We start from the raw sequence: 15,711 nt of genomic DNA on the forward strand, positions 1-15,711 counted from the left end.
CTATTCTCGACAATGCCCCAGTATTACGCTCCGCCGCTCTGGATATTACACCTTATATTGCACCTATTACCCGATTTGGACCGCGTGCCCCAGCGGACAGCGGTGTTGCCTCCGCTGCTGAGATTCGAGATCTTCGGTCCTCGCTCACTTGTTGTGTAGTAGGTAGTGGGTGCGTGAGAACACACTGCCCACTAACAATACCAACAATACCCACCTATGGCCTCAGGCCAGGCTAGGGCAGAGCACTCCTTTCACCATCCCCACCGCAGCGGCAGCCCCATCCACGTATGATCATGATCCATTCATTCTGCAATACAACACCCGATCACATACACTCACCTGCCCTGCCCTACCCTACCACAACCCATTCCTTCTGCAGATTACCGCCCTCCCCACCCACCCAACCACAAGACGGCCCAACCCCCGGGCCGTTGCCGCTCCCGCCCCCATCCCTTCCCATTACGCACGCACACACTCCCCTCCCCACCCCACTCTCAGTCCCCGCCCCCAATTCCTCCGCCCAGTCTTTCCCAAGCAAGCAAGACGGTCCCGCTCCGAGCGGAAAGACCGAAGGAAGGAAGGGGCAAGTCCGGGCAGGGTACGGATATTGCTGTGACGGATATATATATATATATATGTATGTATGTATGTGATACGGGTGCTGGTGGGTGGCCTTGTTGTTGGTGTTGCTATTTCAAGATCCCTGCCGTGCAGGCATGCCCTGCAAGCACGCATGTATGCATGTATGTATGCAAGCATGGATCATGGATGTGATGTGATGGTAGTGGGATGGTAGTAGCTGTTGGTTGGATACCTATCTTATCCACTTTGCCTTATTCTACCGCATACGTACTGTACTGTACATGCACAATATACATACGCAATCAGGCGCGAGATATGCTGCTACATTTCAACCTCTATGCTGTCGCTGTGCTACGCATGTATGTATGCTCGGTGTGAACAGTATTGTGGGTTTGATTGGAAAGATTGTTTATTATTTAAGACTGTAGTTAGCTTGTGCGGATATGTTTGTGGAGACATCGGTAATACGTAGGGATGGAGAGAGGTGTGTGGAGGAGTAAGCAATGACAGAGACGGTAGGGGATGCTATTTTGGGTTGGCGATAAAGGTGGAAAGTGTAGCAGGGTTAGGGTAGAATTACAGGAATGTTCAGGGGAGTTTAGAGACATTTATCAAGGACAGACCCGATTCGCAATATAGAAGTAGGAGAACTGCGTCGAAGAAGTCCGTATATCATAAGAATATATGATTTTTGTCGCTGTCGCTACCAATATCAAACCAGGTAGCATGGAGAGGGATGTCTGTTCAGCCAAGGCTGTAGCAAAGTGCAATCGGTGAAAGGGGTACTTAAGTAGTTTAACTACACATATTGCTGTAGTCAGCCTCCCAACATTCACTGAAGCACCTCCATAAGCACCTCCATAAGCTAGGAAAGCCATTCAGCCAGGCCCTTCGCCGCAGTGTGCCAGACCAATCCCTCTATTTGTTGCAGCGGAGCCGCGTTGTAGTTTCCTACGTGACCCATGAAAAACTGCAATGGAAGGCGTACCTGAATTCAAAGCCATGACCCGTCCTTAACAACGGAAACGTTTGTCGTTCTTGCTGAAAAGTTGTTGGTCGACCTTGACGCAGCACTGATGTTGCCTTCTTGGTCACGGCTTGCGACTTCTCCCTCTCCCGACGCAACTGTGCTCGAGGCCCATTGCCCAAACAACAAAAGGGAGGAAGCGGCTGTCGACGGCAAGGCCAGAGCATTTAAGCAACTTCTGTCCACTTCTCTTCTTCCTCTTCCGCTGTCTCTTGTCATTCATGCCTCTGTGTCCATCAGCTTCATGCCATCCTTTTCGTGGATACTGCCCTCTTCGATTTCCTTCATCTCCTTGCTACGATCTGCGCCGCTCGTGTCTCTTCAGCATCCTGCAACTCTCGTTCTTCTCTGGCTTTTCAGCCGCTGCATCGATAGGACCTCAGACGACCCTTGTCCTTCCGAATCTGGCACTGCAACGACGCGAATCGATGCATGATACCATGCCGGGTCGACTTTATTCTTGGGTTCCTTCGTCTCATCATTGGTCTTTTATTGCAACATTTCCCCACTGCACGCCTTCACTTTAGCGTGCGTCTGTGCCAGCATTGCGATACTGGACTTTGGGTATTGCTCCTTCATCCCCTTTTCACTAAACCCGTCTAACAATTCCTCCAGGCCTCAACCAGCTAGCATCCTTAAGAAGCGGCTACCGAGAACGTCGGAAACCTGCAACTTCGGACAAGAGGCTGAGACCAGGATGAAGAGCTTCTGGACACTGAATGGAAAGATGAAGGAACAATACCGAAGGCAAGTGCTGAGGTGTTCCCCGTGAGGATTCTTACCAAGATCAAGTCTGAGACTTTTGTCAATGATGATACCTTATCTTAAGAGAGTCTGAGGGACCTTAAGGCGGTCAATTTTCGGCTGACCCCTAAAACATCTGCAGGGCGATACCTTTTATACAGCGAAGCAGCACGACGGCTGAGCGGTACCGAGAACGTCGGAACCAGCAACATCGAACAAGCGGCTGCTCTGGAAGGAACAGTACCAAAGATAGGTGATCCCAGTGGTGATGCTTACCATGTCTGAGACGTTTGTCAATGACGACATTATATATACTTTAAGAGAGTCTGAGGGTTCGACCTTGGGGCAGTCAACTTTTGGCTGACCTCTAAAAACCTTTATAGGCGATGCGGATTTGCAGCAACGTTTTCTTTGCAAAGGCACCAGTCGTCAAACGCCTCTCTTCTCCACCCAACCCAGACTTGAGGGGATTTCCAGTGATTCCCAACCTCGTTTCCAGCTTACAACCACGGTTCCGGTCTTCGGCCTTCTCCTTGCAATCTTGGTCTCTATGAGTCATCGGGTATTTGAGCCAATCCCAAGCTCTTTCGGAACAATGTGTTCGCAGTTCACACCGGATGTTGCGATATTTGGCTGCAAATGATGGATCGTCAGAGATCTACCGGAGTTCGCAGTCTTGTTGGACCGGTGTGCTTTTTTGTTTTCGGTTTGGTGGAATGACGTCGATAGCCGAATGAAAAAGCAAGTCTCTTCGCTTTGACTGTCTTGCATGTTGCCTGGGTACAAAGGTGAACATTGACGCGGAGGAGATGCGGTCGGCACTGAAGTACGGAAGAGTCAATCGATCATGCAACAAGTTAACGGACTCAGTGTTGAACCTGGAGCGAGTTAAGATGTTTGACATTTCAGTCGTTGGGGCGTGCTGGAGTTGATGAGGTGTTCAGGTAGTGGTTGATGTCCGGTCGCTGCTGAACCAACTTAACGCTAACCTAATTCGGAAACACCTCTTCGCGATTCTTTCGACTGCTATTTACACACGCCAGTTTCTATTGTATGCTTCACTGCTCTGTACTGTTAGGTGCATTACAACATATGCTATCCGATATATGTTCTTTTATGCAGCCAGAGAATAGTCTTATGCTTTACTAAGGTCGAAGAAAGAAAAGTTATTGTTTATATGTCTACAGTGAGCTATACTCTATAGAACCGAAAGCACATTAAACCGCTTTAGATCTAGATATCAAAGATACGGCAATCATGCTTATATGCTCCTGTAAGTACTAGGGTATTCTATAAGGGTATAGAGGTATAAATAACTACGTGTACATACTAGAGTAATCTACGAGTGTATAAAAGTAGAAAATTCGGAAGGTATAAAGGTACCTATAAAGGTATAAGGATATAAACTATCAGAGTAGAACGTGTGACGTTGTTTTGCGGATATGTTATCGCGATGGGCGGGCAAAAATATCCATTTGGATGGTCAAATTATCATTCGGCTTTCTATAACCACATATATCTGGAAATCGTCAAGATAAGTATGTATAAGTAGCTTGAAGATATAGATTCTTGAATATACAACTCATTTCATTTTTTTTAAGTGTAGTTTTCAGCATGTATTCCGCATGGATAACTGCATACCGTCGTCATGACTTTTCACTCCACCGTAATCATATTGTCTCAAGGGCTCAAGCCTCAGTCTCGTTTTCCTTCCGTGCAGTCACACGCACGTAAAACTGGTCCTGCATCCAAATACCGTAGTTGTTGCTCCTCCACGGCTTATTGATATTAATCAGGGAGAAATCAAAAGCCAGAAGAAGCTGCAGGCAAACAATGTCAGTAAAAAGTCGGCAAAGTAACGATAGCACAACTTACCTCGACGAAGATCTTATTCAGCTCCATAGCAGCAATGGTCTTCCCAAGGCAGATATACCGACCATAGCCAAACACGAGCTCGACCGTCCGCTCCATCTGCACTCTCGTCGTCTCGTCCGCCTCCAGCCACCGCTCTGGCCTAAACACATCGGGATCAGCGCCGAAGACCTTGTCCCGCTGCGCCGCCCAAATGCTATGCCCGACTTTCGTACCCGCAGGCAAGAAGTGCCCCTTAACTTCGTCGCCACCGGCAGGGACCTCCTTCATCAGGAGCCCAGTGAAAGGCGGGTGCATGCGCAGGCCCTCTTTAATGACAGCCTGGAGGTAGGGCAAGGTGCGGGCCTCAGCGGAGGTGATGACGGGACGGGAGAGGCGGCCTTGGGCGAGGGCACCGGCGAGCTCGGTGCGCAGCGCATTGAGCGCCGTCGGCGTTGTCATGAGGCGGAGCATCGTGGCGCGGATCGCAGTGGCCGTCGTGTCTGACCCCGCGATGATTTGCAGAAGCACTTCCGACTGCGCCTGTCGCGGTGAGATGCCGTGCCGCACGAACGCGCCGAGCATGTCGCGTCGGTCTTTGGCATCGGGGCCGTAGCGCTCGGCGACGACTTCTTTGGCCACACTGACGTGTTGTTAGGTTCGTGATGAGGGATTAGAAAGGGTTTGGTGGGCTAAGATACGCACCCCATAAGCTTTCCCATGCCCGTCTTGTCCGTCTCTTTCGGCCCTATGATGCTCCTCACCCACCCGCTGTTGACAAAGCGCTGCAAGGCGGGGAAGTTGCAGAAGAGACTCAGGTAGGGGATACATTCCTCGGTCGTCCGGATGTACTCGTGGATGTCTTCGTCCCGCTCAAGGTATCCGAAAGGGTAGCCATACGCGAGCTTGGTGATGACGTCCAGCGTGAAGAACTGCGTCGTCTTGCCCAGATCGAGCCGACGCAGCGTCGAGCCCTCGGAAACGTACTTGCGCCGGATGAGCGAGACAAACGAGAGGATTTGCGAGTCAATGTCGCTCTCGAGATTGGGGTTCTCTTTGCCTGCGTACTGCATATTTTCTGTCATTTAGCATTTACGTTCATGGGCGGAAGGCCTTGGAGGGGGCCTTACGCCTGCAGAGAGCTGCGACTTGAGCAGGTCATGCTTGACGTTGTCTCGCACGTTGAGCGCGTTGTCGCAGTACGGGTCCAGCGACATCGAGTCGTACCATTCTGAGCGCTTCCAGTTCGTTCGCGCCGACGACATGTGACGGATGATGTCCGGGTCGTCGGTGAGGAGCTCGTTCGGGCCCACCCGAGCAAGAGGACCTGCAATCCTAAGTGTTAGTGGATCTGAGCATGCGCAAAAGCTGTTTCCTCTCTGTACGTACCGTACTTCTTGTTGGCCTGCTCGTAGAGCTCCCATTGCCGTCCCGTCTGGCTAGCTATCGCCATCCAGAGGCGGGAGAACGAAGCATACCATGGGCCTTTGAATTGCCGAAGCCGGTACCAATCTCTTATGCAAGAAACAACGAAGTAGGAGAACAAGAAGAAAGGGAGATAAGGAAGAGCGGCTACAGCCGCAGCGCGGAGAGTCGAGGGTTCGTGGATGGACTCCATGTGACCTGACGACCTGATTCTTGACTCCACGAAGGCAACAAAATGTGAGGTAACCTCAGTCTGTTTATCATGAGGGGTCCTGCGCCTTTATATATCCTCGGGGAGTATGGCGGGGCACCATTTTTAGGCCAGCAATCAGGATTGCGGGCAGCCTTAATAATAGAACTTTTAAACCGCTAAACGGAGGGGCTATCTGTTTCACGCTGTACTGTGGAAATCGTAGCCTTCGGAGTTGCAGGGATCCCATAGCGAGATACGAAAAAGAACTGCGTTGCGCCAATGGTGTGTATTACAATGACCATTGAGTGAGTGGATACAAATTAGCGGGGTAGAGTATTCGGTATGGCACCACGCCACGACTCGGTCGACAGTCCCTTCAAGGCACTATCTCGGCTCCATCGCCGTACCCTGTAGGCTCGTCCGTCGGTGGTTGGTTAGTTGAAGCCCCGCCTACAACGTGACACACTTTATCTGCCCGGCCGCACCTCATCAAGGGAGAATTTGCAAAATGCATGCATGAAGCCCTTCAAAATCAGCCATCGCTCTTTCAAAGTCCCGCTTGCACAATGAATGAAGGCCCAAAAGCTCGGTTTATGCTGGCTATATGTGCGATGTCTCACGGCGCTCTCATTGGCTGAGCTAAAGAAACGAGCGGCATAAAAAAGCCCGGCTCTTCCGAAATAGGAAACATTGGCGCTGCTTTCTGCGCGGCAACGCACCATGGCTTGCCGACAGACTAACGTCCGTCACCGTCAAGCGGTATTCACCGCCTACCGAGATAATGACGCTTGTACGGGGTAGAAGTAGAAGTCCAGTTAAGGTGATTGCAGTATGTGTATGCTGAGACCTTTTATTCATATCCGGTATTTAGGCCTGTAGCTAGTCAAGGAGCAGTCTGTAGGGACTTCTTATATCGTTCCCTATCTTGCTAGACAGTGAATCTCGGTTGACGGTGACGGGCGTTAGCAAAAATGCCATCGCCGCAGCTGATCGAGGATTAACAGCTTACCAAGAAACCGTTCATCGGATTGACATCTCAAGCGCCTGTTCGCCCCGAACATCCGAACAAGTGATCGCCATCAGGGCGGGGATGCAACCGAAGGGCCGCAATGGCCTCTAGACACCAGAATTCTTGGACACAGGTTCGGAAAGAACTGCGTAATGACTTAAATCGAGTTGTCTGACTCTCACAGTAAAACGCGCAGTAACAATTGAGGGATGGGACGGTGACTAGGAGTGATCACTGCTATATATGAAGTGTAGGAATGACAGCAGTCTGGGTCGTTCGAAGGATCTTAGATGCGCGCCGCAGGAGCTGCTCTTAGCAGGTATTATTTGTGGTCGACTTGCTCGCCGAGAATGACGTACTATAAAGTCAATACTGGTGGTGCTAAAGAGTTGTTTCATAATGAAGTAGACGGATATGAAGACAAAGAAAGCTTTTGTATTGCACCATTCTACGCCAAGCAAATAGACAGTGGCTTCAGTCTGTCGTAGGGCTGGTGTTGTCGCCAGTCCGCAAGCATCCCAGCGGGAGATTGCGATCAGCCTGGTGTCCGTGACAGCGGGTCCGGGGAGTCGTGCATGCCGTCGTGATGATATTCTTCGTTGTGATACATCTCTATGGCGAGCCGCATGGATTTCATTTTTTATTCCCTTAGCCGAATGCATAAACACTGCGGAAGCATATTTCGCCATAGGAGCCCAACCATGCATTCGATCGCCATTGTGAGAGAGCCCCGAGAATCCTTGTCCGTCGTCCACCACCAGCTGCCGATTAAACAGCTTAGACCTTGAAACCCCTCGACCTTCTGCGACCACGGGCACGCTCGAACTTCCTGCCCTTGCTCTCGACGTAAGGCTTCTGTAGAAAGGGTCAGTGATCCGTTTATCGCATGGCGCTCTTCGCTTTCTGAAGCCTATTGTGCCTACCTTGCCGGAGTGGGGACCGAAGCCGAAGTGCTTGACAGCCTCGCGGGCGTTCTTGGGGCCACGGAGGAGGAGGGTGTTGGCACCGGTGGGGGAGCGCATGGCCAGCTCGTCGAGAGTCAGGCACTCGCCGCCAGCAGCCGTGATCCTGGCCCTGGCGGTGGAGGTGAAGCGCAGAGCAGCGACGGAGAGCTTGGGGACCGTCAGGAGACGGTTGTCGTCGGTGACGGTGCCAACGATGACAATGGTCTTGCCCTCGTTGGTCTTGGCCGCGTGGGGGTTGGCCGCCGTCGCAACAATGCGGGAGATGGACATGGGCGGGCGGTTGATGCGGGACATGAACAGGCGACGGAGGACGACCTTGTTGAAGTTCGAATCCGTGCGGCCTGGAGTGCAATGTTAGGGTTTTCGCTCGTGTCGCGGGCGTGCGAGTCTTGAGGCTCAGGATTTGGACGTACGGGCAAGGAAACGGTACAGCTTCACCAGGAGCTTAACGTAAACGTTGTCGCTCTTGGGAGCCTTGCGGTGAGTGCTCCGCACGTGGTGTCTGTCCAAGTCGATACCTGTAGAGGCCGCCATGTCAGCCAAACCGTCCGTCGGCAAGTATCCAGATCATCCTCGCGTCGTCGAGCGTTTCCGGGGAACAGCAGCGAGGTCGGATCGTCCTGGCGTGCAGAGGAGGGCTTCACATACCCATTGTGGCGGCGGCGGTTGTCGATTGTCGAGGTTGGGTCGTCGTCGTCGTTGGTGTCGCAGCCGAAAAGGTTATGGGATTTTTGCAGTCTTGCGCCAAGAGTGCGTCGCTTAGGTACCGCACGGACCATGACGGCCTTGGAGCACCCGCGACAGGGCAAGCAGCCTCCACCAAACTTCTCTCATATCACCTAGGCACATTTCTCGGCGGGTCGGTCTCTTTGGCCATGCAATTGCTCGAGGACCCGTGTCGCGCATCTACAATTATGTTTCGTAGCTCATGCAGGCTGATCCGGACCTCCGCACACGAGCATAGGCATGTATGCGAAGCCCCAATACTATCTTACTTGGGAAACCAGTCGACTATTCATGGGACATGGTTGATGTGGGACCTCCATAGACGGCTTTGCCCTTAAAGGCGGTGGCGTGGCACACAACCTGCCAGCAACAAGCAGTATATCCACACAATGTAGCTCGAGAGTACTTTCATTCGTCGTTGCCATGATTTTGATTGTGCAAACCACCGTCCCTCTAGAACAATTATTTCTCCAGATTCTCGTCCGCGCTCTATCCGCCGACCTCTCGCAGGCTGGCTCACTACGTGCCGCTAACACCCGCTTCCCGATGTTTTTATGAAGCAGTCTTTCCGCCCGCAAATGCACCTGTGCGCAATGTACAACTAATCAACCAGCTATGTAATTTTTTCTTTTTTTTCTTTTTTCTTTTTTTTTTTTTTTTGCTGGCGGATCGTTTTAGACTTTGCTATGCTCCGGCGCGTCAACGCCATCCAAACGGGTTGCGGTCGACCGCAAAAGCCTTCTGGATATCCAACGAGGCTCTTTTCAATTCATGGAGTGATGCGTCAGCTCCATAACGTTATATTTCTTCCTCTTCCTTGTGCAGCGCGAGCAGGAAGTCTCTCGTCAGTTCGAAACTTAGCCAACTGCTGGCCATGCTAGGCGCGACCTTCAGCAAATTCGGCGCGATACCCTTGTACAGACCCCGGAGGCCTTCTTGACCGACGATTATGGTGATCGCGTCCCAAATTGACTTGTATTGATAGCCCATGCCGCTCATGGTGTTGATTTGGAATCTCCGGCGCAAGACGTCGCTAAAGCTGTCAGTATCTAGCAAAGACGTTGGCGTATTTTAATCTTACAATGGGTATGTGAATGTCTGCGCGACGGCGCCCGAGACGGCACCAGCACCAAGCTTTCCTAAGACGCCTGGGTCTCTTTGCCCTTGCGCCGTGAAATAGTTGCGCATTGTTTCGTAGACCATGAAGTTCAGACCAACCTACTCATGCGTTAGACTGGAGATACGGGCCCGTTACAGATCAGGCTCACATAAGGTGCAACACCGGCGATGGTGGGTATGATTCCTCGATACAACGCGAAGAAGCCACCTTCATTCTTATACATGGAAGCCAGTAGCCCCCACATTCCGGGGAGTTTCTTGTCGTGTGCCAGGCCCTGGAAGGACGCTGACTGTATAGACAGACGGGTGCGAACAATGTCTAGAGGATAAGTGAAGGTGACGGAGGTGATGCCTGCAAAGCCTCCGCAAATGAGTCTCTGGTACGCACCCAGCGGGGAACCGGGGGTATCTTCGAAAAACTGTTCTGACGCGTTAGTAAGGTTGATCTCCTCCATCCAGCATGGATACAGGCGCACTGCTGACAAGGGGATATCAACTTACTCGTTTGTAGAAATTGAAAGCGCCAAACTGTATCGCCGAGTAGGGCACGATGCGAATGCAATTGGTGCCATTGCCCGCCATGAAGCCTCTCCAGCCTTCTTCGCGCCACATCTTGGCCAACGCCTTGCCGATGGACATTTTGTATTCGGTCCTCCCAAGGCTCTGCACTTGGAACAGGATCTTCAATCTCTCGAGTGGCGAGACGACGGTTCGGGAGACAGCGCCAGCAACACCGCCAGCGAAGAAGGAGGCCAGGACAGGTTGGGATATTGTCTCTTGCAGTTGGGCTATGCGCGACGGGGCGGAATCGGGGGCAGACATTATCGCGGGCGGCTAGCGCATGCGTCAGTGGGCAGATAGCATGGTTGAGGTTGAGTGGTGACGCACCTTGGTATCTTTGGAGGAGGCCGAGAGATTCGACATTTGTTTGCAGCGCTGAGGCGATGCTCAGTCAGCGCGCGAGCCGAACTCGCCAGCAGGCCGAGGAGAAGCGTGGCAAGGCGCGCGGGGTTTTGCTACTCGCGATAGTAGCGGCAGAAAATCCGGGGAACGGAGCTATCGGCGGACAGGCGACGCAGCTGGACAGGATGAAACGCTGATCATCAACGAAGCGCGTGGAACAAGGGCCCAGGGCGGGTCGGAGGAGCGAAGGAGAAAGATATCGGAGGCTTAGTGAGTGCGGCGGCCATCCAAAGGCTGGGAAGCAAAGCAGCTCTAGGAGTCTGCGCCCTGACGTGTGGTTTTGCGCGGGCCTGGTCGGCCTTGTGGAGATTAGGTGCCTGGTGTTGTTTTAGGCTTAGCCTCTGCTCCTCGTCGAGATCGCTGCCCCGTTCGCCGTGCGGGACGAGCCTTTCGCAGCGTCGCTGACGAGAAATGAGCGATGGAGCATCTGAGGGGGGCGTCTCGACATTCGAGGTTGGTCGCAGTGCAAAGACCGCATTCCTGACACTGTCTCCTCCAAGTAAAGCCAGTCCATGTCTCGAGTTCCAGCCCAATCACCGCCCGCACACCGCATCCTGCCAATCGCAATCAAGACGCCTCCTGTCGCATGCTCCTGATCACGAAGTCGCACCATCTGCCTCGCAAACTTGCTGATTTGATTTTCTGCTGTGTACGGAGACGGAATACCTTGGTGTCCCGCCAGGGGAGCACCAGAGATGCGGCTCATCAACCATCAAGTTAGGAGTAGCCACCAGACTGAGGTCGCCGTAGCAGTCTCGAACCAATCAAGACGGCGCTGCATATCGCTTTATCCAGGCTTGTCCTACACGTAACTTTGCTTCTGCGAAAGTTCCGTGTGTTAGCGAATGTGCGCATCTGCCTTATGTCAGCAGCCGCATGACTCGCGCTAAGCTTTGGCATATCGGAGCTGCCCGATACCTCTATGGAGCCAAAACCGGGGTAATGGATGCGTGGGTGAGTATGTGTAGTCCTGTATACCATGCGATAGATCAAGCATCCTGTTGCTACTTCCCAAAAGCGCCTGCCATAGTGGTCGGTTATGCGATGCTGCCGATCCCGGATCCTGCAGACCGAGTCGGGGCAAAACTCTAAAAAAATGTCACAACCTCAATACCAACCTCGGTCTCTCCACGTCCCCATCTGTGCGCATACGGTCAGTAAGCTTTTTTCCTTTGTTCTTTGAATTTACGAGTTAGAGTTGGAGAAAGGCTGCTCATTGCTCCTCACCACACATACTAAGGTTCTCTGATTCACTCTACCTTGCTTTTTCTCGCTCTGCCGTGTGTCATTCTGTATCAGCGCATCAGCGTTTACCTTATATTTATCTCGTATTTCCCGTAGCTACTTTCCCTTGGCTTGCTGTTAGCATTCGCGAGGTTGTCTCTTCTCACATTACTCACCAACTGCCAGACTCAATCATGACGAAAACTGTTGGTGTCCTCGGCGGCGGCCAGCTTGGCCGCATGATGGTTGAACCGGCCAACCGCATGAGAATTCCGATCAACATCCTCGACAGTGCTGGTGCGCCTGCAAAGCAGATCAGCGCACACGATGGCCACGTCGACGGCTCTTTCAAAGATGCCGAGTCCATCAGAAAGCTTGCCAAGACCTGCGATGTCGTCACCGTAGAAATCGAGCACGTTGATACCAAGGTGCTTGAAGAAATTGAGGGAACTGTGGAGCTCTGTCCTCATTGGAGTACAGTCAGAATCATCCAGGACAAGTATGCGCAGAAAGATCACCTGCGCTCCCACGGCGTCGCTACTGCGGAGTCAAAGAGCATCGACCAAGCCACCGAAGAGAACCTTAAAGCAGTTGGAGCTTCGTTCGGTTACCCTTTCATGCTGAAGTCAAAGACTGAGGCATACGATGGCCGTGGCAACTTCCCTATAAAGTCCGAAGCGGATATCCCCGAAGCTCTCAAGCAGCTCGGCAACCGTCCACTTTACGCTGAGCGGTGGGCCGAGTTCACGATTGAGCTGGCTGCTATGGTTGTCAATACGAAGGACGGCACTTATGCTTACCCTACCACGGAAACCATCCACGAAAACAGCATTTGCAAGCTCACCTACACTCCAGCTCGGGGTGTATCCCGTGAAGTTGCGAAGAGGGCAGAGGAGTTGGCAAAGAAGGCCGTCGCAACCTTTAAGGGCAAGGGTATCTTTGGCGTAGAGATGTTCCTCCTGAAGGACAATACGCTTCTCGTCAACGAGATCGCCCCTCGTCCCCACAACAGCGGTCACTACACAATCGAGGGCTGTCATGTCTCACAATTCGAGGCTCACCTCCGCGCCATTACCGACGAAGCCCTGTCAGAGGATGACTTGCAATTGCGCGAACCTGCGGCTGTTATGCTGAACGTACTCGGTGGAAAGACGCCGGATTCTCACCTCAAGGTCTACGAAGCCGCCAAAAAGAGCCCACGTATTAGAATTCACGACTACGGCAAGGCTGAGGCTCGTCCGGGGCGCAAAATGGGGCACTTGACAGTGACTGCGCGCAGCATGGGAGAGGCCGAAGCCTTGATCCAGCCGCTCATTGACGAGGTGGACAGACAGGCTGGCAAGACGGTCGAATCTCATGCTCCCCCGAAGCGTCAGCCCACCGTTGCTGTTATCATGGGCTCCGACTCTGATATGCCCGTGCTCAAGGCTGGCTTCGATATTCTGACCAAGTTTGATATCCCGTTCGAGACGCGTATTACTTCCGCGCACCGCACGCCTGAGTGGATGGTCGAATATGTCAAGAGTGCCGAGGGCAGGGGCTTCAAGGCTATCATCGCCGCGGCTGGAGGTGCTGCCCACTTGCCCGGTATGGCGGCTGCTTTAACTGTCCTGCCTGTGATCGGCATCCCTGTCAAGGCGAGCGTTTTGGATGGTGTCGACAGTCTGTATAGCATCGTGCAGATGCCACGTGGAGAGCCTGTCGCCACCGTCGGTATCAACAACTCGACAAATGCTGCACTGCTGGCGGCCAGGGTCCTGAGTGTCGCAGACCCAAGCATCGGCCAGAAGCTGCACGATTACTTCGAGACAAATGAGAGGGAGGTTCTGGAGAAGGATGCGAAACTGTTAGAGATGGGCCCTCAGGCATATCTGGCGCAGATGCCGGCGAAGAAGTGAGCACGTGAGGCAGCCCCTGGGACCCGGAAAGATCTCGGAGACGATATCAAAATTTACAGCACACGATAACTGGGTTCTAAGAAGCATGATAGAAAATCTCTATGATTGACCAATATTCGCTATCCAAACGCATGGTATGCTTCGTCACCGGTTACAGATCTGAAGATACTTTATGCGATCTTCATCGCACTCGTACCGTACGTCATTGTTTGTTAACACAGGAAGGTTGTTTTTCAGTTGAGAAAAGTATTTAGTTCAATCCAGCAAAGGATTCTTTACAGACTTGGCCCTCATTGCGAGATTTGTTGTCAAAATCACTAGTTCCCTCGTTTGCTTTTCGCAAGCAACGACAGGTGCTCATTGCACGGACAAATTTCGTCATACCAGGGTACAGCATCAACAGCCATCGAGTTTCAGTGTTTATTAGACAGAAAACATAGCCCCTAATGGTGGCACCGATCGACTGTTTCCACTACGCTAGTCCACTGTTCCTGAAAATCCGCCAACAAGTCGCAATGATCGACAGACCCGTTGAGGCTGTGAAGACTGGCAACTTCACACCACTTCCGGTCCGACTGTCGCAACAACACATGGGCATGGATTAAAACGGCGGACACGCAATCCAGGCAGGCCCATCCGACCCCTCTGCGGTACGGGCGTAGATACGAGATGACGAAAAGCCCGGAAACGTGCAGCAGCAGCCTACCGCATTTGTACCACGGACAATGGCAACGATGGCGCCGCCACCCAAGCGAGAACTGAGCCATCCTATTCTGGAACGACGGCTATCATCTGGTCCGCATGCGACACCTTGTCGGCGATCCGTATGCGGGATGCAAAAGGATGGTGGATCTGCAGGCTCCGTCATCCGGCGACGCCGCAGGCAGACAGCCCGCAGATAGATACGAAGCACGATACATCGTTCAAGCAAGCCACGGCGCAAGGCCGCCAAAAAAAGCAGTCATGAAACTAGGCAAACACGTGTCAAACACAGCTTGCCCTTTTGTTTCGCAGCATTCACGCAAAGGCGCATGGTCCTTCATCCCGCAGAAAGCCGACGCCCGCGTCCCGAGTTCCACAACCCCAACTTTGCGCGGGCAGCAACAAGGCTATGGCCAGATTCTCGCCGCCGCCACCCCCCCTCGGCTTGGCCGGCTCCTCCGCATATTCACTCGTTACTATTGACAGGCATGCAACGTGGTCAGCGCGTTAGCAGTAAAATTTACCTAGGCACATATCTTATTCCCTCCTTTCCGTCGTGTCCGTAATGCATGACTCGCCGACGCCCTCGCCTCATTGTTTGCAAGGAGAAAGTAAGGCGGCGCTAGAAGGATGGTGGAAGGCGGATCACTCATTTCAAGATCGCTTGGGGGGGGAGTGGTGTCCCCAGGTTCCTCCCTTTCGACCCCCTGCGTGCAATCAAGTTGCCGTCTTGCCTAATCGAGACGCGTGGTTGAGACAGCGCGGGTTGCGGAAAGCCGGGGAAGCGTGGGCGTACATGCGGGGGTGGGCCCAGCGACTGCGGGCGGCACACACACACACACACACACCCTCGAGGAAGGCTTGCATAAGACGCATCTGGCGGTCTGCGGCGCTGCTGTGCTGTCACGATTGCTCCCGCCCATGACAGGCAAAGGAAAGAAACCTTCTCCCCCCGCTCGTATTGTTTCTATTTGAGCAGATGTGTCTCGGCAGAAGTTTGGCCCGCCGCTACTGCAGCACGGATACTACAAGTCATGCCATCAAGCCGCGCGCTGTCGTCTTCAGGCTCGGGAGGCCGCTGCCAGTGGATGCAGCGCCGTTGATAGGGCAGGTTCCGCATGACAGGCCGCGGCTGTTTTCGCCGAGACCGAGGCGACGGGCCATTATTGGTTGCTTTGTCGCTGCTGCGCGCTTGCTAATTCCCTGGCTAGCCCCAGATCTCGCGATCCATCTCCGGGGAAACAGTTTGCGCGTTTCCTTTTTTATGTATTTTTTTTTTTTTT

The 15,711-nt window shown here is 52.9% G+C and overlaps 5 protein-coding genes across 5 annotated transcripts; 1 reads left to right on the top strand and 4 right to left on the bottom strand.

Annotated features, from left to right (window-relative positions):
* Window positions 1-3,895: 3,895 nt before the first annotated feature.
* On the bottom strand, window positions 3,896-5,934 carry K452DRAFT_314619 (uncharacterized protein). The gene is made up of 5 exons (XM_033543774.1): window positions 5,594-5,934; window positions 5,335-5,531; window positions 4,910-5,271; window positions 4,229-4,847; window positions 3,896-4,173 (listed from the first exon to the last, which is right to left on the bottom strand). The coding sequence occupies exons 1-5, from the start codon at window positions 5,820-5,822 to the stop codon at window positions 4,042-4,044; spliced, it is 1,539 nt and encodes a 512-aa protein (XP_033403186.1). The 5' UTR covers window positions 5,823-5,934; the 3' UTR covers window positions 3,896-4,041.
* Window positions 5,935-7,126: 1,192 nt separating this feature from the next.
* K452DRAFT_282482 (uncharacterized protein) lies at window positions 7,127-8,494 on the bottom strand. The gene is made up of 4 exons (XM_033539593.1): window positions 8,445-8,494; window positions 8,210-8,314; window positions 7,755-8,137; window positions 7,127-7,686 (listed from the first exon to the last, which is right to left on the bottom strand). Exons 1-4 carry the CDS (start codon window positions 8,446-8,448, stop codon window positions 7,609-7,611), a joined length of 570 nt encoding a protein of 189 aa, XP_033403187.1. The 5' UTR covers window positions 8,449-8,494; the 3' UTR covers window positions 7,127-7,608.
* Window positions 8,495-8,822: 328 nt separating this feature from the next.
* Window positions 8,823-11,057, bottom strand: K452DRAFT_262003 (uncharacterized protein). The gene is made up of 5 exons (XM_033538593.1): window positions 10,530-11,057; window positions 10,143-10,475; window positions 9,791-10,060; window positions 9,604-9,740; window positions 8,823-9,555 (listed from the first exon to the last, which is right to left on the bottom strand). The coding sequence occupies exons 1-5, from the start codon at window positions 10,563-10,565 to the stop codon at window positions 9,321-9,323; spliced, it is 1,011 nt and encodes a 336-aa protein (XP_033403188.1). The 5' UTR covers window positions 10,566-11,057; the 3' UTR covers window positions 8,823-9,320.
* Window positions 11,058-11,554: 497 nt separating this feature from the next.
* Window positions 11,555-14,007, top strand: K452DRAFT_262007 (uncharacterized protein). Its single transcript, XM_033538594.1, has 2 exons — window positions 11,555-11,757; window positions 12,015-14,007. Exon 2 carries the CDS (start codon window positions 12,023-12,025, stop codon window positions 13,724-13,726), a length of 1,704 nt encoding a protein of 567 aa, XP_033403189.1. The 5' UTR covers window positions 11,555-11,757; window positions 12,015-12,022; the 3' UTR covers window positions 13,727-14,007.
* A 1,107-nt stretch (window positions 14,008-15,114) lies between these two features.
* K452DRAFT_282487 (uncharacterized protein) lies at window positions 15,115-15,524 on the bottom strand. The gene has a single exon (XM_033539594.1). It carries the CDS (start codon window positions 15,302-15,304, stop codon window positions 15,146-15,148), a length of 159 nt encoding a protein of 52 aa, XP_033403190.1. The 5' UTR covers window positions 15,305-15,524; the 3' UTR covers window positions 15,115-15,145.
* Between the last annotated feature and the right edge of the window lie 187 nt (window positions 15,525-15,711).

Source organism: Aplosporella prunicola (assembly GCF_010093885.1).
Source record: "Aplosporella prunicola CBS 121167 unplaced genomic scaffold K452scaffold_1, whole genome shotgun sequence".
Classification (NCBI taxonomy): Eukaryota; Fungi; Ascomycota; class Dothideomycetes; order Botryosphaeriales; family Aplosporellaceae; genus Aplosporella; species Aplosporella prunicola.